At 34.5% G+C, this 21,059-nt stretch overlaps 1 protein-coding gene across 2 annotated transcripts in view; it reads left to right on the top strand.

Annotated features, from left to right (window-relative positions):
- Nucleotides 1–21,059, top strand: part of Tbx20 (T-box transcription factor 20) — a 52,435-nt gene that overhangs the window by 13,184 nt on the left and 18,192 nt on the right. For both annotated transcript variants that reach the window (XM_015490219.2, XM_048786455.1), the window contains exons 5-6: nt 482–640; nt 9,586–9,662. In XM_015490219.2, coding sequence (XP_015345705.1) covers nt 482–640; nt 9,586–9,662 — 236 coding nt within the window. The remainder of the gene's footprint in view (nt 1–481; nt 641–9,585; nt 9,663–21,059) is intronic.

The following is a 21,059-nucleotide window of genomic DNA, read 5'->3' as shown; positions in this document are numbered from 1 at the left end:
AAGAGCTGTAAAATGGAAGAATATAGGTTTCTAACATATGTCTGTCTTATACCATACTTCCTTTCTAAATTATTTTACTCTTGCCCCTATGAGTCATAACCTGGCCTCCTAGAATATGTAATTGTTTTTTATTTTAGAAAATTCAGACATACATTATTTTTGGCCTAATAAAAGTATTTAAAGACTTGATTTTTACCAAATGAATAGAACCTATCCTCCAGATGACCCACTCCCTCTCCCTCATCATTTTAGAAAGGACCTTTGAAGCAAACTGGGTTATTTGCAGTTATTTTGGTAAAATGTGATTCATAACAATGACTCTGCAGAAGTATGTGAAAATGATTTGCCTGGAATGGAAAGGATAGATCCTAATCTTAAAATTGAATTTGAAATTATAGATTTGATTTTTCTTGCTTTGCCTCACTATACTCTTTGGCTGGCTAAGTATGTAAAATTCAGTATTTTCTATCTCTTTTTGTAGATAATTTTGAATTCAATGCATAAGTACCAGCCACGGGTACACATCATTAAGAAGAAAGACCACACGGCCTCCTTGCTCAACTTGAAGTCTGAAGAATTCAGAACGTTCATCTTTCCTGAGACAGTTTTTACAGCAGTCACAGCCTACCAGAATCAGCTGGTGAGTGCACAGTACACAATTTAGCTTCTGCAGAGGGTAAGGACTTAGGATGCTTCAGTTGCCAGCCCTCATAATGGTTGTTTACTTAGGATAAAGCTACTGAATGGCAGCCCTAGGCCCTCTAGGGGTGTGATGAGTGGCTATATATGACATCATTTTACTTTCTAGAATCTTCAGATTCCAAGTCAGTTGTTCATTGCCCACTCTCTGCCCCAATCTGCCTTCTCAAATGTTCTTTTTTTTTTTAAGTATTTTTTTTAGTTATAGATGGACTTTTAAAAAAAAATTTATATGTAGTGCAGTGCTGAGAATTGAACTCAGTGCCTCAGACATGCTACGCAACTTCTCTACCACTGGGCTATAACCCTAGCCCTACCTTCTCATATGATCTTTTCCAGAAGATTATCTGCTTCTTTTTCTCTACCTCCTGTCAACATGTACAACCCTGTCCTTGTTGCTCCATAAAATTTAAAAGTTTAGTTTCTCTGATTAATTAAACACACATCTTCTTGTCAACTGTCCAAACTGCTGATACTTCAGATATCTTGTGAGGTTGACTCAATTGTAATTTAGAATGATTCTAGTCAAATTATTTTAAATGTTTCTTTAAATAATAAACTGCAGTATGTAAACAGTTATGCATTTAATTAACATCAAGATATTTAATTTATATTCTTAATATTACATTTCAAATTTGTGCATTTTATTTGTCCAGAAAGTTTATTCCAACATAGTAAATATTTATCAAGGTCCCAGTAAGGGCCTAGCACTGTTAGATACATTTTCTTCTTTTGTGGTCGGCATGAGCTCAAAAGACTTACAGTAATAGTAACAATCTACAGGTGAGGAAGCTGAGGTGAAGAGGTAAGTGACTTCTGTAGTTCAGAAACACCAGAATTTGAAATCCTTTGGATATTCTTCAGTAAAAGGGGCTCAAGCTCTCAGTGTACTTCCCGATTCAATTGTTCATAGCCTGGTTTCGTATCTTGCTTTTATTTGATTAGTTATGGGTAGTCAGGACAGTTGCTGTCCTCTTGTGGTATTCTTGAGCTTTAGTTTCTGAGTGAATAACTACGAGGTACTGCCCGATAGATGGCTCAGAGTCTATCATAGGTTGACCAAGCAGAGGGAATATGGTATAGGCTCTTAGGAAAAGCAAGATAAAGCCTAGAACACAGGTAGCCCATTGCTCATGAAGGAATGGAAGCCCAGGAAAGGGATGTGGGCAAATTGCCAGAGTGGGTATGTAATGCTTGAGGACCTACAATTCCTGTATGACTTTGAGTAGGCTTTATTTCACCACCGTGGCTGCCATTTTCCTTACTGATAAGTTGGGGCTAAGAACTAACTAGACCATCTTAGGGGACTGCCATGAAGATCCAGTGAAAGCAAACATGCCTTTGGATGGTGTCAGGCTGGACTATCTCAGGCATGTCAAAAGAGAATTTGTCATTGTTTGAATTTTAAATTTAGCGATGTCTTTTCTCAATGAGATAAATCAGGGCATAGTTGTTATCCTGTGAGTCATCTTATTGCAGAAACAAAACAAAGTATTTTACCTTTCACATTTTCTCCAAAATGACAACACAAGAAGAGAACCTTTCAGAGAATGCCCAAGCTAAAACAATGTGTACTGCCTGAAGTCCACAAAAGCCAAAAACCCTAATGCTTGTTGCCCTGAAAATCTGGAATTTTGAAACCAGTAATCCCATTTTTAATTGACTTGAAGGCACATGGAATGCAGATATCATAGATTCAGAAGAAGTTTGTGAAACATTCAATTCAGTTTTATACTAACTGAATTTAAAACCTTGATAATACAAATATCAGATTTACAAAAATTTAAGAAGCCCTGTTGATGTTTCAGAATGAAGTAAAAACTTGTCATATGGATATTTCAATACTTTTATCTGAATTCTTTGTAAAAAGGGCAAAGAGTTAGTAATTATTTTTAGTGAAAATTATAGAGACAGATCAAAAACTAAAGGAAGTTTCTATATATAATGCATTAGATTTAGTTATAAATATGGGTAGGACTTCTCATAGTATACTGAAATAGGAGCATATTATATATAATAATACTTAATTTCAGTACTTACTATGCACAAAACACTGTTTGAAGGGTATTTTCTTTTTTAATTTTCACAGTGATATTATGAGATAGGAACAACAAAAGAGAAATCATCAAAAGAGAATTTTGAGGGCTGGGGATGTGGCTCACGTGGTAACACGCTCACCTGGCATGCACGGGGCACTGGATTCGACCCTCATCATCACATAAAAAATAAAAAATAAAAAAAATAAAGATGTTGTGTCCACCAAAAACTGAAAAATAAATATTAAAAAATTCTCTCTCTCTCTTTTAAAAAAAGAGAATTTTAACAAATTTTTAAGCAAAATTTTTATTCTGCATTATACAGTTGTTAAAATCGAGGCAGAAGTTAAAAAAGCCACCCAGAGTGATCTTACTGCTCCCATCACAGATTTATATCCAGGCGGTTACATTTGAGAATCATTGTCTTTAACCTTCTTTAATGTGTAGGTGCCTACTGTTCAGAACTCATCCTCTCTCTACTTTTGACCCTTATATGCTGAGACATCCTTTTTTTTTTTAAATAGGGTTTCATCTCTTTATGCTCTTTTTTTTTTTCTCCTCCAAAAATACTCACTGCTCATCTGCTGTGTGAAGGGTTCCATTCACACTGCAAATTATTGAGTGTAACTGGAGGGTCACCATCCTCAACTGGATGTCAGAAGATATACTAGTGTTAGCTGTATCTAATAGGAGCTACAGCTACATGCTTTAATGTCATATTATCTCATATAATTATTTTTCCACTAAACTTTTTACTTAGAAAATTTTCAAATAAGCAAGGAAAAATGTAGTGAATGTACCCTCCTTTTAGATTCAACAACTAACATTTTTCCAAATTTGCTTCATCTCTTCCTTCTCTCTCCTATTTGTATACATACTTTCCTCCTCCCTGAATTACTTGAAACTGAGATGCAACATCATGACATTTTATTACTAAAGACTTCTACAAGTGTATCCTGACAATAAGGATATTTTTATGACCATAATATCTTTATCAATTGATAAGAATTATTCATTAATGTTGTCTAATATTCAGTTCATTTAAAATTTTTAGGGTAGACCAATGTGTTTTTGGTAATTTTTTTCTCTCTCTCTTAACTAGGCTCTAACTCAAGTTCATAGTTTGGATTTATTATTTCAAATTTAGAAAAACCTTTCCACATTTTTTTTTCTTATTCTATTTAATTCTGACAGTTATCCCTAAAGGAAGCCCTATGAGCATCATTTTGTAGATAAAAGAAACAGGTTCAGAGTGGTTAAGTCACTCGCCCAAGGCCACAAATTTGATAAACAACACAGTCCATCCTGAGGTTTTGATCTTCCAGGTTTTAATTCTTCCCTTTTGGTGGCATTATGGTGTTTTTCAAGGCCAAGGATATGACCACTGCCTGTGTCAAAGGTTTGAGAAGTGAGTTTGAAAATGTTACTAAGTTAAAATAGGTTAAGATACTAATTAATGCTGATTCCAACACTAATTGCTTCTCTTGCTAATGTTTTATTTCTAATTGATACTATAAATGGGCTTAAAATCCAGCCACAAGAATCCCACTATCCTTTATTGCATCGTAAAGTATAAAGATTAATATGATTAGTATGTCATTTCATTGCTGAATAACCCACAATGGAAGCATGTGAATTCAGAATTAACTTCCTCAGCAGACCCTTTTGTGCCTTAGTTTATTTCTGTGCATTTGCCTTTAAAACCACCATCTTTAGTATAAACCCTCGTATAAATGTGAAATTCAGTTAATAGTCCAAGACTTGATTTTATATACTGATAGGCCAGTTTTGCAAATGGTTTATAAATCTCAGAAGATGAATCAAAATTCCTAAAGCAGATGCTTAAAAACATGTGGAATGAATAAATCAGTTTGAGGGGTTTAGCATTTTCACTAGTTCTATGACAGTTTCTAAAGTTTTACTTAATTCTTTCTAGGTCTCTGTATATCAACAGCTTCTTAAGTGTTATGCTGTTTATGCACTGCTTTCCTTACAGTAAACATATACTAAAATAAGTGTATAAGATATAAACAAAGTAAATTTTAATATTTATGCTATACTGTGTATAGCATAAAAAATTTTTTTCATGAGTGAAGAACAAGGAGGTAAGAAAAAAGAGGAGAGGATTTGAAAGTTGATATTTAGGACCACTTTATATCTTGAATTTTGGATAAGACCATTATTTTTATTTCTATTCAAATCCAAATCAAAGTTTTCAGTAGAATTTGTGAAAAAAAAGCTTCTCATTTATTATGGCTGGTGGTTTTATTTATAAGTAATGAAAATCAAAACTTTTTTTTTTGCTACTCCTTTCTCCTTTCTTTGCAAGGGAATGATTGCATTTCTGTACATTATTAGATAAAAGCTAAATACATTACACTTTCAACAAACTGTTTTATAATTTAAAATTTAAAGGTCATGCATTGCTTTTGAGCAGGCAGATCATTGCCATAGAGTTGAAGTGTAGGTCAGGTTTCATTTTTAAATGCCTTTGGTCAGATCTTTTCCTGATAATTGGAGAAATGGTCTCTGAGGGCCAGTTTCACCTTGTCACTGGGAACCCCAGATTAGGTTCAGAATCCGGTGATATCACTGGGAATCAGGACACTGCAAAAGCTTCCTTTTGACAAATGGTGGTATCAAAAATCTGCCCTCCAATGATGCACATATTTATTTGCAGATAATATAGATGTTAAAAGAGTAAATTTTCTCCAAAAGAATTGTATTATGGATATTGTGGAAATTATACATGCAAAATAAAAATAGCAATGTATTTTGATCTGAATTAGTCATACATACTCTACACTGTAGGCGCCCTTAAGCAATTACAATTACCTTTATGTTCTTTTCACCAAGTAAGAAACATGGCTTTCTTTAAAAATTGATTTTGAACGATAAAGAAGCCATAGCCCTAGTTTCTCTGTAAGTGATGTTTTGTAGTTGATCCTTTTTTGATTCTTCTTTTTTTAATCTTTGACAAGGGTGATCTTGTCCCAACTCAGGCTTCCTGTATTAGAGCATGAGTGAAATGATGTCCAGCTGCAGCCGGGACTATAGCTCAGCTCTTCTCTCTGACCAACTCTCAAGTGCACTGCTTTTTCAGTTTTCCCAAATTTCAGAAAGGGATGTAAAACTACACCTCCTGAAGTGAATATCTTTCTGAATAACTACTGGCTTTTATTTAAATAGTGAGGAAGGAAATCTCTCTCTGATCTCTTACCATGTGGTTACCTAGAATGTTAGAATTTTACTATTTAAAAATCATTTTATCTTAAAAATTAGAAAATGAAATAAAATGCTTTTAAGTAAATTTACAGTTTTAGTTAGTCTGTAACTAGTAAAAGGATGAAATCATATTTCCGGCTGCTTGTTGTTGAAGTAAAGCTTAACATACATTTTGAGTCTATTAGTGTGGACACCCAGGTAAATTCAGAGTCTAGCTTTATTATAGTGAGTGGGATGGGCTCACTGAGAAGTTGAACCCAGGTCCCTGTGCTGCCAATTAATACTCCAGAAAAAAAATTTAAGGATGTAGTATCAACCAAGAGTTCCTATACAATTTTAATGATAATAGATTTTTTTCCCTCTAATATATAAAAGGAATTATGTTCTCCAGAATTAGACAAAGTGGTCCATAGAAAATGTAAACACCTGGTAATTGTCTCAAAGTCTTTTTTCTAATTAATACCCTAAAATTAAATCATTCTGTACCTAATTAGTAAATCTGAGTATATAAAACACCATATATAATTCTTGCAACTTTTCTAAAGTCTGTAATAATATCAAAATGTAGAAGAAAAAGTTACCATTGATAGTCCTGGATTATGAAAACTGGGTTTAAGAAATATTGAAGTAGAGAATTCTAATAATAAAAGAAAATTCAAAAAAATCTGAAAACTCACATTAAATTTAATTCAGTTCCTTGCTCAAAGCTGTGGCAGTAACATTAGATAAAGGAAGACAGTGGACAACACATTTTTAGAGTACATTTTCTATCTGGTGTTAGGGACTGAAGGTTTTAAGATCACTCCACACTCATCACATTCTGACACATTAATCTTTATTTTTGGAAATATGAACAAGACCAAATATATTTTGAAATCTTTTTTCAGGGACAAAGTATTTAGAAATTATAAAAGATAGATAATTCCTTCTGTCCTTTTAGTTTACAGTGGGATTTAAAAAGCTTTCCATGGTTCACATTTAAGAACATCTGTAAAAGAATTTCTTACAATATGAGCTTTTCTATCTGATATATTATCTGCTATTATCTCTAGAACATTTTAACCACTGGAAAATCCATTCATTTTTTTTTGCTTCTATAAACATGCTACTTGAAGGAAAGCTCACCTTTATTATTCTGTCCTGTTGTTTTGGCTTGAAATTTTCATCTGGGTTTGATTCACCCTTAAGGTGACTAACCATGCAGGGACACGGTGCCACCTTTCAGTTCAGTTAGCAGTGCATCTCTTTGCCTGCACCAAGAGACCATGGGTTCTTTATTTATGAACTATTCAACATCTAGCACTGTATATGCAAAGTAACCCTCATCAAGTAGTTGTTGATGAATTATTGCAAAAATATTTTCATGAACTATAGAACACTTTAGAAATATAAAATATTTTAAATTATAATTGTTTAGTAGAAAGAGACATAGCTCTTGCCCTTGAGGATTTTAAAATCTTGTTGATACTTAGAATCATAGAATACATTGATAGTGTGAGTATTAGGAGATATTTATGATTTATTTCAAACAAATAAAAATTTTCTCCTTCCTGAAAAATCAACCTTCAAAAATAAAGTTCTAGTCCGCATGAACAAATGGCTGGAGCTGACAACTCTTTAGTAAATGTTAGTTATGTATGAGAAAAGGTTCTCTACTAGCTTTTGATGGCATGTTATAGAGGCAACCTCAGGTGACCTGTATATTATTTGTGTATATGTGCTAAGTAGATGTTGTTCTCCATTGTTGTCAGGTTGTTTATTTATCTTGCTTATTTTCTTCCCTATTTACCAATTTCCATAACTAAGTAAGAAGGAAATTAGTTACTTTCTTTTGGTGCTCTACAGTGGATGTTCATGAACTAAAGATAAACATTTCTGAGAAACTTAAAGCCCTTAAAGGTTATTACCACAGACCCCATCTTGTGGCTTCCTAGTGTAATGGATAGAATAGAGCTGTCCATCTGGTGGGAATTGTGCAGGAGAGCTTCCATCTTTTTTTTTTTTTTAATATTTTTGAGTTGTCAATGGATCTTTTATTTATTTATATGCAATGCTGAGGATTGAACCCAGGGCCTCACACATGCCAAGCAAGTGCTCTACCACTGAGCTATGACTCCAGCCCCAAGAGCTTCCATTTTAAGGGAGGTGAAGAGCTTGTGTGCAGTTTTGCAAGTTTAGCTCACATTAAGAAAACTAGAAAAAAAAACACATCTTTTTTAGTGAGAAAATAAATTATGTGTTAATGATTTAAAGGTAACTGTGGATATACTTTAATTAGAAAAAGTTACACTTGGCAACATATTATTCCACACTCCCTATTCTAGTTGTTATTCCTTATTTTGAAGGAAAAGGACATTTTTCAATCCATGACTACCTTCCCTTTAAGAATATTTTGTATGTGTTTTCCTTCAAAGATTAACATGGGGTCTAATTTTGATGCTCGTGAACTGTGTCTCTCTTGGTAGGTTTCCTCTGTTATAATTCAGTTACTGACCAGCTGCATCTTGGTCCTTACACCTTTGTGCCTCAGTGGAACCATATATCAGAGGAGGGCATGGGTTCAATGCTCTCTGAGGTTCCTTTCAGCTCTGACAGCAATTTTCCATGTCAAGTATCTTTTAATTAGTATCTTTTAATTAATTAGTATTTCATCTATTTTTTGCTTCACAACCTAATGTATTTTTCATTGGAGACATGGTACATATGATTTAATGGATCTTTCTACTTTAATGTTAGTATTATAAGAATTATAAATACTGTTGGGTATGATGTCACATGCCTGTCTTTCCAATGGCCCAGGACACTGAGGTAGAAGGATTGCAAGTTTTCTCCTTATCTTCAACAGGAGAAACATCAGCAACTTAGAGAGACCCCGCCTTAAAAATAAATCATAATGACTAGGGATGTAGCTCTGTGGTATAAGCACCCCTGGTTTCAATCTCCAGTACAAAAAAATATATAAATTCTTTGGCATAGACATAGACTGAAGACTGCAACTCTTATTAGAAAGTATTGGTTTCCATATAAGCATAGAGTTCTATAAATAACTTTGTATGGAAGATAACAAGAAATGGACTAATTTGATTCTAATTTAGTCAAGTGGAAAGAGGGAGGGGGTAAACTTATATTCTGAAGACTTTATAACATGTATTTATGCTATGTAATTAATATAGTATTGAACATGAGGCTATTATTGGCCATTTAATTTTTTTATTTATTATGACATATGTACATGCTGATAGTATTAACAAAATCTGTTGCCAAATCAGAGTGAGTTTGCAGTTTTGCTTTTATTCCCCATTTCCCACCAAAGCTGGAATTGTACACAGCTCTCCCACTTAGGGAGTTGCCCCTTCTGCTGTTGAATTCTAGCCTTTCACTATTCTCTTAAATGATTCAAACTCCAGTTTATGTCTACCCTTGCCTGCAAGGCCCTCAAATCTAATTATGTTTATCTTGGCCACGATCCATTCCTTCTGTGAACTTGTCTAACACTGAAACCCTGCTCACGATTTGAGAGACATTATGATATTCTTGGGGTGCTATGAAAAGTGAACAAACTTTCTGATTTTCCTTCCTTGAGCACAGAAATGAGATTATATTGTACCCATTCTTTTTTTTCCAGATAACCAAGCTGAAAATAGATAGCAATCCCTTTGCCAAAGGTTTCCGGGACTCCTCCAGGCTCACTGACATTGAGAGGTAATGAGAATTCTCTGTTTACTTTTTTGTCCAGATAAGATAAAGAGAAGAGTGAGTTTGTAAGAACACATGCCTTTAGATGCCAAGGAACCATAACCTTTCTGCATATAGTCTCCAGTTCTTTGCACCCTTTCCTTCCAGTTGTAAACCCCGCAAATATTCAGTTCTTAAATTTTGACAGCTGCTGCAACTGGATCTATCATATGCTCAGTTTGAGTAAGGAGATGCTTTGGTTGGGGCACTCATTTCACTGTGAAAAATAGGACTTTGTTGTTATCAAAGTCTTAGTCCTTCTTGATAGTATTAAGTTTCATGTCTTGATGAGTGACAGTCTGCAGAAAAATGAAAACTTGATAGCCTTTTGCCTTCTGAAGTGGATGTATTTGCTAAAACCAAGAGTATAAGGTTAATTTGGAAGTCTGAAACAAGGAAATGTAATTTAATTTAAGGTTACATGATTTTACCTATAGAGTAGATGTCTTATCTTCAACAGGAGAAACGTCAGGTCTCAGGACCTGTATGAAGACAAGCAATAGTCATGTACCTATAACTTAGCTTACTTCTTCTCAATTAAAATGGTACATGCAGTTTGAGACCATCTAGGTCATGGGTAATGACTATATCGAGATTCATAGTTTGCCCAATATGAATGTCAAAAAATATATTTCCTAAAGAAACTTCTAACCATATCAGTTATTTGTATTTCTTCAATACACTGTCTCTCTATATTTAATTTTTTTATGTGACTGATGTCTGTGTTGACAAGTTGAGTACCTTAGCTCCCAGCCCTTTGGTTTACTTGTGTCTCCATATCTTTATGTGATTTCTTCACCAGCTCCTATACATTTCTACCACACTCTTTGTTACCCACCACATAGCCACATCTGATCTCAGCACTTCTGCCCAACTTCTCTTGGCAACTCATATTAAGGGATAATGATGCCTGGTTCTTCTTGCACCTTCCCAAGTGGCAGAGCCATGGGGAAGTGGTTTGGATAGGGAGAAGAAATACAGAGACTCAGTTTGGAGGCAGAGGATCAAGCAGGACTGGCTGAACATTGGATTCAAACTGTGGGATTTGAATCAAAAAGAAAGATTAATTAGTTGGAGAGTTTCACAAGTGGTTGGGGGTGGTGAGGTCCAAGGGTAGGAAACTTGGGCTTATGGTTGCAAATCCACTGCAAAATGCAGAGAGAAGACAGGGGATAATTCTCCAGGTAAGTGAATAAGTCAGTGAGAATGTTGTAACCAGTGTGGGTAAGAAAGGAGTTTACTTACAAAGCCTTCTTTATTTAGGCATGACTTTTCCAATTCCTCCTTCTGAGGGCCAGAAACTCAGATGCAGATGAGTGTGTGTAGCTGGAATGATTTTAAGTGAATTTTTCTTCAGTTTTATTTGGGTTTCAAGTGTGAATACCAACAATGACTCAGTGGGGCAGTAGCAATGTGTTTCCATTGTGTACGGTCATATCTCCTGTCTCAGATCAGGGGGTAAGCATGATATATTGGGAGAAAACAGTCATGGGGTAGGGGTGCAGCTCTGCCTTTTCCTGGGAGAATGATCCTGAAAAAGTCACTGAATCAGAGTCTCTTTCCTTATCCAGAAAATGGACACAATAACCCTGCTTACTTTGAAGGTTTATTGGAGAATCAAGTAAGAGGACATTTATGGAATAAAATATAAAAATGCAAAATAATTGCAAGTTTCTCATTGTATTAGGTGGGCATTGCCTCTCACAGCTTGTCCACCATCTAAGGCTACTTTTAATGGTCTCAATGAACTACTCTTAGAGTAAAAATAACCTTGTAGTCACACATGTGCTCATGAGATAGGCATACACAGTCTGACTGCCCTTTAGAGCAGCAGATTTGATAATATACGTGGCCACATTTTCCACTTATTGAATAAGCATCCTGATGTGAGAGCACTCACGTGTATGTGAAGCTAAGTAGTTTTCAATGGTCTGAGGGCCAAGAGAGCACTCTTACGTGACTAGCTGAAAGTTTGCAAGATGACCTAAGTAGTGTGAAATTGGCCAAGGTTTTGGATTTCATTTCCAGGTAGTTAAGTCTGAATTTTTCCTAAACAGCCTTTGGGGATGGGACAAATCAGATCAATTGATCTTTAGAGACCTACAGAAATTAAATTAGTCTGGAGTCAGTTACTGCACTAAACCATCTAGTAATTGAATTGCTTCTTGTAACTGATTGAAAACAGCCCCATCTGTAACAATATTGGGAGCTTTTCTTCATAAGAGATCTGAGAGAAAAACACATCTTTTTATGACATGATGACAGATATTGCACTTTTCTAACCTAATTGAATATGATGTTATGAATATGTGACCTTAATGATTTCAAGTTTCCTGTTCTAGATTTACAACTTACTGTGTAGGACATCTGAACAAAAATGCCTTTAGGATCTGATCTGTTTGTCTATACCTTGAAACTCTGTTATTATTCCTTTTGTAACTGCACTAGCTTGGTTACTTTTAAGGCATTAGGTTTTTCTAGCTTTAATTTTACTACATTGTGTTTGAATAGTGGAATGTCTCACTTCATGTATAATCTTACTTTTCAGGGACAATATCTTCCTCACTTGTAAAAGAAAACCAATCTTGTTATCAAAAATATAAAATATACCCACTATGGACAGCTAAGAAGCGGTCTAAAAAGCCCAAAGGGGCATCTTAATGTAATCTAATTTCTAGTTATTTAGATCAGAAAAAGAATTACCTACTGGTTCCATATGATAAATAACTACAGACAGTCTGCCAGTTGGCATTTTCTTTTTTGCTTTAGGCAGGGGGTACATTGTGCACTACACAAAGGCACAGTATTCCACCTGAGAAAGGAAAAATATCTGGGAATTTTTAAGAAAATGATTTCTTCAGAAATGTTTCTTTTATTAATTTTTCCCTTTTACCAAAAGAGCTCATGCTCATTGCAAAAAACAAACAAACAAACAAAAACAAACAAACAAAAAAACCTAGAAAATAATGACAAGGAAGAAAAAGCATAAAAATAACGAGAATCCCATTCAATAAGAAATAACTACTGGCAAACCCTGTTATCTGTTCATTCTTCCAAGTGCTGATCTCTGCATGTACAGAACATTATTTCCTTTAAAACTTGTCATGCTGCACAAACTATTTTAACTCTCTATTTACCTAATAATCTGTACCTATGCCACACTTTTTAATGGCTGCCTATGTTTTCATTATGTACCATTATTTATTTGACTAATCCAATGTGTTGGCTACTTAAGTTCCTTATTTTTTTGCCATTACAAGTATGTCAGGAGGAAAATGTTTTTTTTTAAAATACATATTCTTAATTATGACTCACATAATTTTTGTGGGTAGGACAAATGCTCACAAGTAAAAATGCTGGGTCATGGCTTATACTTTCTTTTCTTTTTATTGTAGTGCTATTTTTAATGTTAAAAATTGGGGGGTAAGAACCTAAATGTTCAATAGCATAATAATGGTTTTTAATGAACTTTATAATCATGGAAATTTTAAAAATAGTGGTAAAATATACATAAAAAACAAAATTTACCATTTAACAGTTTTTAACTGTGCCATTCCATGACATTAATTATGTTCATGATGTTAGGCTGCCATCACCTCTATCCATTTCCAGAATGTTTTTACCATTTCATCCAAATAGACACTCTGTACCCATTAAAACAACTCCCCATTCGTTTTACCTCCAACACTTAGTAATTTCCACTCCACTTTCTGTCTCTGTGAATTTGCCTGGGGTAGGTACCTCATATAAGTGGAAAGATACACATGTTTTCAATCAGTTCATACGTACTACCAAGCTTCCTTTCAGAAAGACTGTATTAACTGCCCACTACCCTGCACTCTTGTCAAACATGATCATCATCTTTTAATCTTTGCCAGTATGATAGGTGAAAATTTGTGTTTTCTTTTGGAAATTGGCCCATTTATTTCTTTTTTTTCTTTTTTTTTTAAATTTTTTATTGTTGGTTGTTCAAAACATTACATAGTTCTTGATATATCATATTTCACACTTTGATTCAAGTGGGTTATGAGCTCCCATTTTGACCCCATATACAGATTGCAGAATCACATCAGTTACACATCCATTGATTTACATATTGCCATACTAGTGTCTGTTGTATTCTGCTGCCTTTCCTATCCTCTACTATCCCCCCTCCCCTCCCCTCCCCTCTTCTCTCTCTGCCCCCTCTACTGACATTCATNCAGAGGATTTGTCGCTGATATACAGGAATGCCTTTGATTTATGCGTGTTGATTTTATATCCTGCCACTTTGCTGAATTCATTTATTAGCTCTAATAGTTTCTTTGTAGACCCTTTTGGGTCTGCTAGGTATAGAATCATGTCATCTGCAAATAGTGGGCCCATTTATTTCTTGAGCTCAGTTTTTTTTTTCCTTTTTGATTGCTCACCTTCTTCTGTTATTTATGTGTATAAGGTATTTATGTATCAAGAGTGTACATATTTATTGTTCCTATATGTTGGAATCATTTTACCAGTTTGAAAAGTTATATTTTTGAGAAATAAAAGATTTTATTACAAAATTTATCATTCTCTTTATGATTTTTGCCCTAGGAAGACTTTCTTCACTCCAAAATTACATGAATATTCAACTATAGATTTTCTATCACTTTATTCTTTTTTAATTTTCCACTTAAATCTTTAATTCATGTGTTATTTATTTTGGTATAAGATATAAAATAGACATATTACCTGATTTATTTTTTAACAAGTAGCCCTAATATCATATATTTACTAATATATTTATTTCCTACTTATTTATAATTCATGAATTCCAGATTCTTATCTGTATTTTTTAGTTTATTTATTAAAATGGCATTATTACACTGTTATAATTTTCATAAATTGATAGCAGTTGATGATACCTAAATATCTGAGATTTCAAATCTGTTCTTTTTACTTGTCATTTTTTAGATCTTCTTTATCTTCTTTATGTTTATGCTTCTAGTATTTAGAATCATTTTGTTAAGTCCTCTAAAAAATCTTGGAACTTTGACTTTAGATATTGAGACTTCCATTTTAGAAGTATGTCAAATATTTGTTCTTCCATTGTAATCTCCTCCTATGTTCTAAGAAGTTTTGGCATTTTCAAGTTTGTAAGTCTTGTATGTGTTTTCCTAGGCACATACTTGTCCAATACAATAGCTATTGGCCATAGGTAGCTGGTGAGTACTTAAAATACTCCATATTGAGATGTGCTTTAGATGTAAAACATAAACAAAAAACTATGGCCCAAGGGAACAATCCTCTTTCCCCCCATTCAAAATAAAAATAAAAATAAAATAAAACAAATCTGGACTGGATTTTTAAGACTCAGTATAAAAATAAGAATGAAAAGTTCTCATGAACAGTTTTAAAATACTGATTAGATACTGAAGGATATCTTGATTTGGTTAAATAAAATATGTTTTTTATGTTTAATGTGGAAACTAGACTATTTCAGAATTAGTTATGTGGCTCACATTACATTTCTATTGCAAAATACTAGAGTTTTTGTAGGGGCACAGGTTGCTTTTGTAAATAAAATTTTAAATTAGAAATCTGCCTAATTTAATCTATAAAAACTATTACTTTCCCTGTCTTTAGCATTCTTCCGTTTACAGAACAAAAAATTAGTTTTAATAAATTTCCATTTTAGTCTGTTTTTTAGATTGCTGTGTCATTTGGAAAAACAATGATTTTTCTCTGTTCTAAAAGTTACACATTATCTTTTTCTTATGACAGTGACTAAAATTTCCAAGATAGTACAGAAAAATAAAAATAATTGGCATTTTTTCTTTTTTTTGTGATTTATCTAATAATGCTTGTAGTGTAGATAGTTTTTGATGGCTTTCAGTTTCAGATGATATAAATGCAGTACCCATCTATGCCTGAATTAAGAATCTTTTGCTGACTTAATTTCAATTGAATTTATATTTAATGCTTTTTAACATCTATTGAGTTGATCTTAGTTATTTTTCTATTTTCACATAACAATTTGATTAACTCTAGTCATATTGTCTAGGTTGAACCATCCTTATATTCCTGCAATAAATCCTACCTGAATTCTATGTTATTCTTGTAATATATTGCTAAATTGAACTAAATTGAAGTTGGACCCAATACCTTTATTTCACTTATTTATTTTTATGTGGTGCTGAGGATAGAACCCAGGGTCTCACATGTGCAAGGTGAGCGCTCTACCGCTGAGCCACAACCCCAGCCCATTTTTTATGGACTTTTGTTATCAATCTTCATAACAGAGATATGACTTTGTTTTTCCTTCTATCAGTTTTGGGTGACAGGTTTCTGCGTCTTTGTTCATATGAAATGAAATATTTTCCTTTTAATTTTTTTTGGATTAGTTTAAATAGCAAAGAAGTAACCATTTACCTGAAGAGTTTATCGATCTGGTCCACAAATCCATCTGGATGCAGTATTCTTTGGAGGGAATACTTCTTTAATAGTGTTCTCAGTTTGTTCCAAATTCACAAATATAAACTGACTTCTGTCCCATTTAGTGTTGTTTGCCTCGTATTCTACTTCGTCTAATCTACATTTCTACCCTTTAAAAATTTTTGCTCTGTTTGCCTGTTGATTTTTAAAAATATTCCCCCTTGTGTCAACATAGAAATATCCTGACATTACATTCATTAAGACATAAACAACCCTCTCTTGATTCATTTGCCTTTCTCAGTTTTCTGCTCCTTCTTAGAGTAAAGCTTCCTAGGAAGTTGTATTTCCTTCTCCAATCCCTTGCTTTCCTTTCTGCTGCTCTGCCTTTTAGATTTGCACTGCCAGTATCCCCCAGCCCGTCTTTTCCAGGTCACCAGCGAACTCACCATTGCCAAAACCAGTGACCAGGCCCATTCCAGTCTTCATCCTACCTGCCTGTCAGCAGCAGCATTGAGAACAGTTGTTGATTCCCTCCCTTGGCTCCCAAGACCTCTCTTCACTCTTTTGGCCAAGACTCCTCACTCTTCTGGGTTTTGGGATTTTTTGGGGGGGCGGGTACCAGGGATTGAACTAAGGGGCACTCAACCACTGAGTCACATCCCCAGTCCTATTTTGTATTTTATTTAGAGACAGGGTCTCACTGAGTTGCTTAGTGCCTCACCATTGCTGAGGCTGGCTTTGAACTCAGGATCCTCCTGCCTCAGCCTACTGAGCTGCTGGGATTACAGGCATGTGCTACCATGCCTGGATAAAGCTTTATCCTTTTAATTATAATAACAACAGTAAGAGCAAACACTCCATATTTGCTATGTGTCAGGCAGTGAGTTATATACTTGGTGCATTTTATTTTAGTTATTCTTGAAAACAGTCACATAACAAGGAAACTATTATCGTCCCTATTTTACAGGTGATACACCTGAAGCTGAGAATTTAACACTTTGTCCACATTCACATGATTAGTACAAAAATCATGTGAACCCAATTTAGTTTGTTAGAAACCAAAGTCCTTTCTCTAATGTTCATTATATTTCTTTCAAATAATTATTAACATCCTTAAATTCTAAAAGAACCTTAAAATTCTAGAAGAAAGTAATATAAAGTTGGTATTTCTCTTTTTTTTTTGCCAAGAATGAATTTATTCATTTATACATTTTCTTGTCTGACAAAATAGGAACTACACATACTACCTCTTTCTCAACCACTAATTTTTGTTTAAATAATCTTAAACTTAAAATACAGACTTTTATTCCCATATTTTTTATAGTCTTTCTCAGATTTTTCCTTAATGTTTATAGAAGGATTGCAACACATTAATTACAATCATTTTAAATTTAATGCAAGCCACTCATTTTGTTGCTTATTGCTCATTTCTTCTATACTTTCTTGAATCACTGGAATTGCATTGTGACTTTATTCTCAGTGTTGAGTAAACATTGGTAATTGGCTGAGGAAGGTCATGCTGGACTTCCTCATGTGTTCTTGTTTTTTCTTTGCAGGAAACTTGCCTGTTTCCTGTCTGTACAAAATATTTCTAGAATGTTTTCTTTATCTTTGAAATTCATAAATTGTATCAATATCTGTCCTGTTGTAGGTTTTTTTCATTAGTGTTTAAAAATTATTTAAGCTTTCCCTTTAACAACTCAAGTTTTAATTGAACTCAGGAAGATTTACTTCCTGTTTTTCTTTTTCTTTCTCCTCTTCTTCCTTCTATTTCTCCTAGCTTCCAATTGGTCTGCTCTACTCAGATCTTCTAAAACTCCTGTCATGGAACATATGTTGCATCTCCTGAATCTATTACCTATTTATATATTTAACTTTTTACTCTGAATTTTTGGAGAACTTCTTGTATCAGTTTTCCAATTTGTTTATTCTCTTTTTTTGCAGCATCCAGTATTCTGATTATTGTCTTTATGCGTTCCTACAAAATGCTGTTTTATTGTTTCCAGAAAATTTGTAAAAGTTCAAAATGTTTCCCTTTCATGGCTCCTAGTTCCTGTTTTATTAATATAGTCTTCTTAACTCTCACTGAAAATTTGAAAACACAAGTTAGATTTTTAAAACCATGTCTTCCTGTTTCTTGCAATAAATCTGTTTCAGGGGGAATAATTTATTTTGCTTTATCAAATAACTCTTCTCCTTTTGAATTGCTGAATGGTTTGTAATGTCCAATTTTTTTTCTGTAGTTGATCTATAGAATGCAATATCTGTTTAATATTAGAAACTAAGGTTAATTCTGAATGTTAGTGTGTGGTGCTATGTCAGATCTTCCAAATGCAGACTGAAGAAAGGGGAGTAAATTTACTGTAATTTTACCAATATGGAAACACAGTATTTCTGTGTAGATTAGAGAGCTGTTGCAGTTAAGGGGAAGCAGCCTCTGAAAAGGGAGCATTGTCTTTGCAATGCTATCTACCTTGGCTGCTAGAAACCAGCCAAGTGACCCATGCCTCCTCCAGAGCTGTTCACACTCATGGCTTCACACTCTTGGGTTAACCAAATGCATTGTGAGCTAATTCTGTCCCTCTGGACTCCAGAAGTATGAGAATCTGCTCCCTATCAAGTACACAAAGATTTGCCTTCATCTTAACATCCATTGCTCCAAAGCTCAGAAGCCTTCTCATTTACTTCCCTCAGATATTTTTCTTCTTTGCACATGGACAGATGGCAAGCTGGTGAATACCTCCCTCATTCCTCTCCTGTTTGTGGGTGAAATATCTAATGACGAGTTTGGCACCATACCTCATTTGGGGGGTTTCTCTTGTTTTCTTGGTCATATCAGTGAAGCAGGAAATTAAATATATGTTTATATCACCCCATTGGTTTGGAATTCATACTGAGAATCTCTGTAAAAGTGATTTTAAAAACCCCTTACATTGAATAAAACTTTCAAAACATGAAATTTGGACAAAAGCTCAGTGGGCTTTTTTTTTTTTTCCCCTCAGAATTCACTGTTGGTTTAGATGAGGAAGGAGACTTTAAGAAATCAAGTTGAAAATCTAATTTCTAGGAATTTATAGAATTTTTATCTACATCAAGGCAGTGAGTTGCAAGCATGTTGGCAGATTTGCTGAAGAGGTACCCAGTTTGCAGATAATTTATGGGTCTTTCATAATGACTTACAGTGCCAGAAATTATTGTGTAGTCCCATCATAGATCTAGGCCAGTTTGTATTTTCTGATGCAGAAGATTTTCCTTAGGAGTACTACATGGTCAGCAGAGCCTACATCTAATCAGTTAAACAACCTTGAGCAAGAGATGGCTAATGATAGCACACAAACTAAGAATGGCTTCTCACATTTTTAAATGGCTGAAAAACTTTTAAAGTAATATGTCCTGACATGAAAAAATAATAGGAGAGTAAATACTTTTGTCTATTAATAAAGTTTTATTGGAACATAGTCAATATAGTTTATATATTGAATGTGTTTGCCATCCTGCTATAAGAGCTGAGTATGTGTGACAGAGACCACATGGCTTGCAAAGCTCAACGTTTTTACTGTCTGGCTCATAACAGAAAAAGTTTGCTGATCTATCTTTGCTTAGAGTCTTAAGGGGCTGTGGAATATTGGCAGCAAGGAACCCTACTATAAAATTTTACATCTTTAGGGTGATTTTTCCTCTTTTTCTGTAACTAAAATGGAGAATCCTAACCTCATTGTGAGACCCACATGGTGACACTACTTTGACAAAGCTGGAGATATCTGATCTCTGCTAATACATGTCCTGCCTGTCTCTACAGAGGTAGTGGAGACGTGTTATTAGGGTTGTTTTCGCACTGGTAGTTGAAGCCAGAAGAAAGATGACAGAGTGGGAAAATGTAATAGCTTAGAGACACACACTTTTCAATGATTCCCTAGAGATCTCAGTTATCTGTGTAACTTTTGTCCATCTTCTAAACTTGTGCCTCAGTTATTGTGAGTAACTGAAAACCAGGTTATGCTATGGTTTGAAGGCTGTAAGTTGAAGCTTAATCTCCATGGGGTGGTGGGGATGGCAACTTTATGAGATGATTAGATCACCAGAGATGAGCACTTTACTTAGGGGAGTGAGTCCTTACTCTAGAGGGACTAGACTGCTCACTTTGAGAATGCCTCCTTCATCTTGCTAGCTTGCCTTCTCTCTATCCATGTGACCTCTCTCTCCTTTGCACACACCATCATCATTGTCACACATGATGTCACATGATGCTATCCACCATGTTATGACACAGCACCAGGTTCTTGACAGATGGGGTCAACAACCAATCTTGGACTTTCAGCCTCCAAAACTGCAAGTTAAGTAAATCTCTTTTCTTTATAAAGTACTCAGTTGCATATATTTTGGGGATGGTAGTACAAAACAAACTAAGGTTGTAATTTTTTTCTCTTTCGGAGTACTAGAACCTTGCAGTCTTTAGACAATTAGTATTAAAGGAGTTAGGAAAAAATAAAAAATGAAGTAAGAGTTAGTAGGTGTTAAAAAGATTACTAGAATATCAGCTTGTTAAAGGATTGGAAAATACCTTCTTTTTCTTTTGCTTTTATTGTCTATGCAAATGGTAGGGTTTTCAGGGGACATTATTGGGGCATTATTTCAGGGCCTCTATTTCTTTTACACACAGACTTTCTGAAACAACAGAAAGAGGGTAGAAGTAATTCTCTGAATATCACTTTTTCTCTTCTTTGTACTTTCTTAGAATGAGGGGTCCTTTGAAGACACCTTGAGACTCTGCCTACACTAAATTATAGGGAGCTTCCCAGTGGAATCCTTTTTACATTGTCAAAAGCTCTGCTGATGACTTTGGAGGTGGAGAGGAGGAAATTCACAGTGAAATGAAGGGTGAGGATTATGTAGATTTCTCTTCTCTCATCCAGTACTCCTCTGGCACTTGAGCCAGCTCAGTGGACTGGGAGATCTGAATGGGCTCCATAG

The sequence above is a fragment of the Marmota marmota genome, unplaced genomic scaffold (assembly GCF_001458135.2).
Source record: "Marmota marmota marmota unplaced genomic scaffold, marMar, whole genome shotgun sequence".
NCBI lineage: Eukaryota > Metazoa > Chordata > Mammalia > Rodentia > Sciuridae > Marmota > Marmota marmota.
This window is presented reverse-complemented; position numbering and strand designations above follow the sequence as displayed.